The 2,356-nt window shown below is 44.4% G+C and overlaps 1 protein-coding gene across 1 annotated transcript; it reads right to left on the bottom strand.

Moving 5' to 3' along the window:
• Positions 1–1,007: 1,007 nt before the first annotated feature.
• On the bottom strand, positions 1,008–1,121 carry HSBP1L1 (heat shock factor binding protein 1-like 1; the record flags this gene model as incomplete). The annotated part of the gene is made up of 1 exon (XM_009080663.1): positions 1,008–1,121. A coding segment is annotated over one exon (114 nt), but the record flags the coding sequence as incomplete, so codon positions are not given.
• Between the last annotated feature and the right edge of the window lie 1,235 nt (positions 1,122–2,356).

Genomic DNA, 2,356 nt, shown 5'->3' with positions numbered 1-2,356 from the left:
GGAACAAGTCCTGTGAGGAGGGGCTGAGGGAGCTGGGGTTATTTAGCCTGGAGTGGAAGAGGCTCTCTACAGCTACCTAAAAGGAGGTTATAGCCAGGTGGGGTCAGTTTCTTCTCCAGGCAACTAGTGACAGGATGAGAGGACACATCATCTCAAGATGCGCCAGTAAAAGTTTAAGTTAGTCATTAGGAAGAACTTCTTCACAGAAGGGGTGATTACACACTGGAATGGACTGCGCAGGGAGGTGGTAGAGTCACCATCACTGGAGATGTTTAAGGAGAGACGATGTGGCAGTTAGTGCCATGGTCTAGTTGAGATGGGGGTGTTAGGTTATAGGCTGGACTTGATCTCAGAGGTGTTTTCCAACCTCATTGATTCTGTGAACACCCAGTTGAGCAACCATCAGAGAGGGGCATGGCATTTGCAACAGACTAATATAAAATCTAGCACATAATCCTGAAACTTAGCATGATTTTATATTACAAACTGATTGACTGCAACTTATTGCTGTGGAACCAACTACTGCTGTGTTTGGGGTGAGTGCATTTAAGAGGTGTATCCACAAAAAAGGTCTGCACTGAGCCGCGCTGGCCAGCTGAAGCAGGTTTAAAAGCAGATGTACATAAATTTATACCAGCAAGAATGGTCAGCCAGGTTAGCATACTTGAGGGACAGGAATGGTGGGCAGGAGCACTAATAAGCCACACATGTTCATTACAAATGTACAGCCTCAGTTTACATACTTGGGATTAGTTTGTACTACCCCTCGTATATAGCACTCAGCTGGAACAGATGCAGCAACAGGTTACAGTTTTTCTTTTGTAAAAGTGGCAGCATTCTTTGGCTCTTGGCAAATGGAAATCCAAGGTTATTTTAAAATACGCTTTTAAAATTCTTAGTACACTTCCAAATCCAAGTAAATGCAGATATGATAAACATGTAAACACTATTTTCATGCTAGTTGCTGCTCATTGTTCAAATCTAAGTGAAAACATATACAGAAAAACTTAATGCATTCTTACTGTCAACTCTTCATTGTTGTTTTCTATCCCAGCCTCTGTCATCAGGTCAGCAACACGGTTCTCGAGGTCACTGATGCGCTCACCCATTTCTTCCAGTAAAATGTTAAAGATAAGTTATTTATAAGTAAGAATTCTGTAATTTTACAGGCTTTTTCTTCTGTAGGAAAACCAAGCAGCTTTCTTCCAGAGGTTTCAGCATCGTCCTTATTCATGTTTAATGAAAGATGAATCATGCTCAAAGTTGTTTTGTTACAAGACAATCCCGTGTTCTCTTGCAACAGGTAAGCATTGAAGTTCTTAGTATCAAAAGCCTTTGCATATACCCATGGGTGGAGTATTTGTATGAGACTGTTTTCTTTCTGAGGAACTATTTTAGGCAATACCATACAGTCAACGTACACAATCAGAACACAAGTGCTGCTAACACATTATTCTCTCACACTAAAGCAGCTGCTTCCTGAAAGGTTGAGTTTTGGAAAAACTGGAAAATGTAATGAATGTGCAGTTTCAGAAAGCAAAGGTAGTTTCTGTAAGAGAGATCAGAGCCCCTTCAGGTCTTAATTTCTCTTTTGGGGGGCTTACCTCGCCCCACTCAGGAAGCCAACAGCTGTTCTTAAACTAACATGTGCCTGAATTGAATTGCTTATTTGATGCTTATTTTACTTGAAAACAAGAATTGCCACACAGAGACTAGCTCGGTAATGGCAGTTAAAAAGGATTTCTTTCTTAGTAAAGGGATAAATCACAGAATCATAGAATCAACCCGGTTGGAAGAGACCTCAAAGATCGTCGAGTCCACCCCTACCGTGGTTACTAGCCCATGGCACTAAGTGCCACATCGAGTCTCATCTTGAAAACCTCCAGGGATGGTGAATCCACCACCTCCTCGGGCAGCCCATTCCAATGTCTGATTACTCTCTCTGTAAAAAAATCTCTTCCTAATATCCAACCTAAACCTCCCCTGGCAGAGCTTGAGTCTGTGCCCTCTTGTCCTCCTGCTGATTGCCTGGGAGAAGAGACCACCCCCCACCTGACTATAACCTCCTTTCAGGGAGTTGCAGAGGGTGATAAGGTCTCCCCTGAGCCTCCTCTTCTCCAGGCTAAACACCCCCAGCTCCCTCAGCCTCTCCTCATAGCACTTGTGCTCGAGACAAACGGGCTTGGGGGGCGATTCAGCTGCATTTACATCATAGGTGTTTAGCACCGTCAGTCGTTACACGTTAATCTGATGTTTAGGAAAGAAGCCCATCGCGATGCTCAAAGCAAAGCCCTCCCCGCACCCCATCAGCGCGCAGGGTCCAGCAGCCCCGGCCGGCGGCGGCACCGGGGCAGGT

The sequence above is a fragment of the Acanthisitta chloris genome, unplaced genomic scaffold, assembly GCF_000695815.1.
Source record: "Acanthisitta chloris isolate BGI_N310 unplaced genomic scaffold, ASM69581v1 scaffold9628, whole genome shotgun sequence".
In the NCBI taxonomy this organism is placed as follows: Eukaryota; Metazoa; Chordata; class Aves; order Passeriformes; family Acanthisittidae; genus Acanthisitta; species Acanthisitta chloris.
Note: the sequence above shows the minus strand (reverse complement) of the source record. Positions and strands in the feature narration are given on the sequence as shown.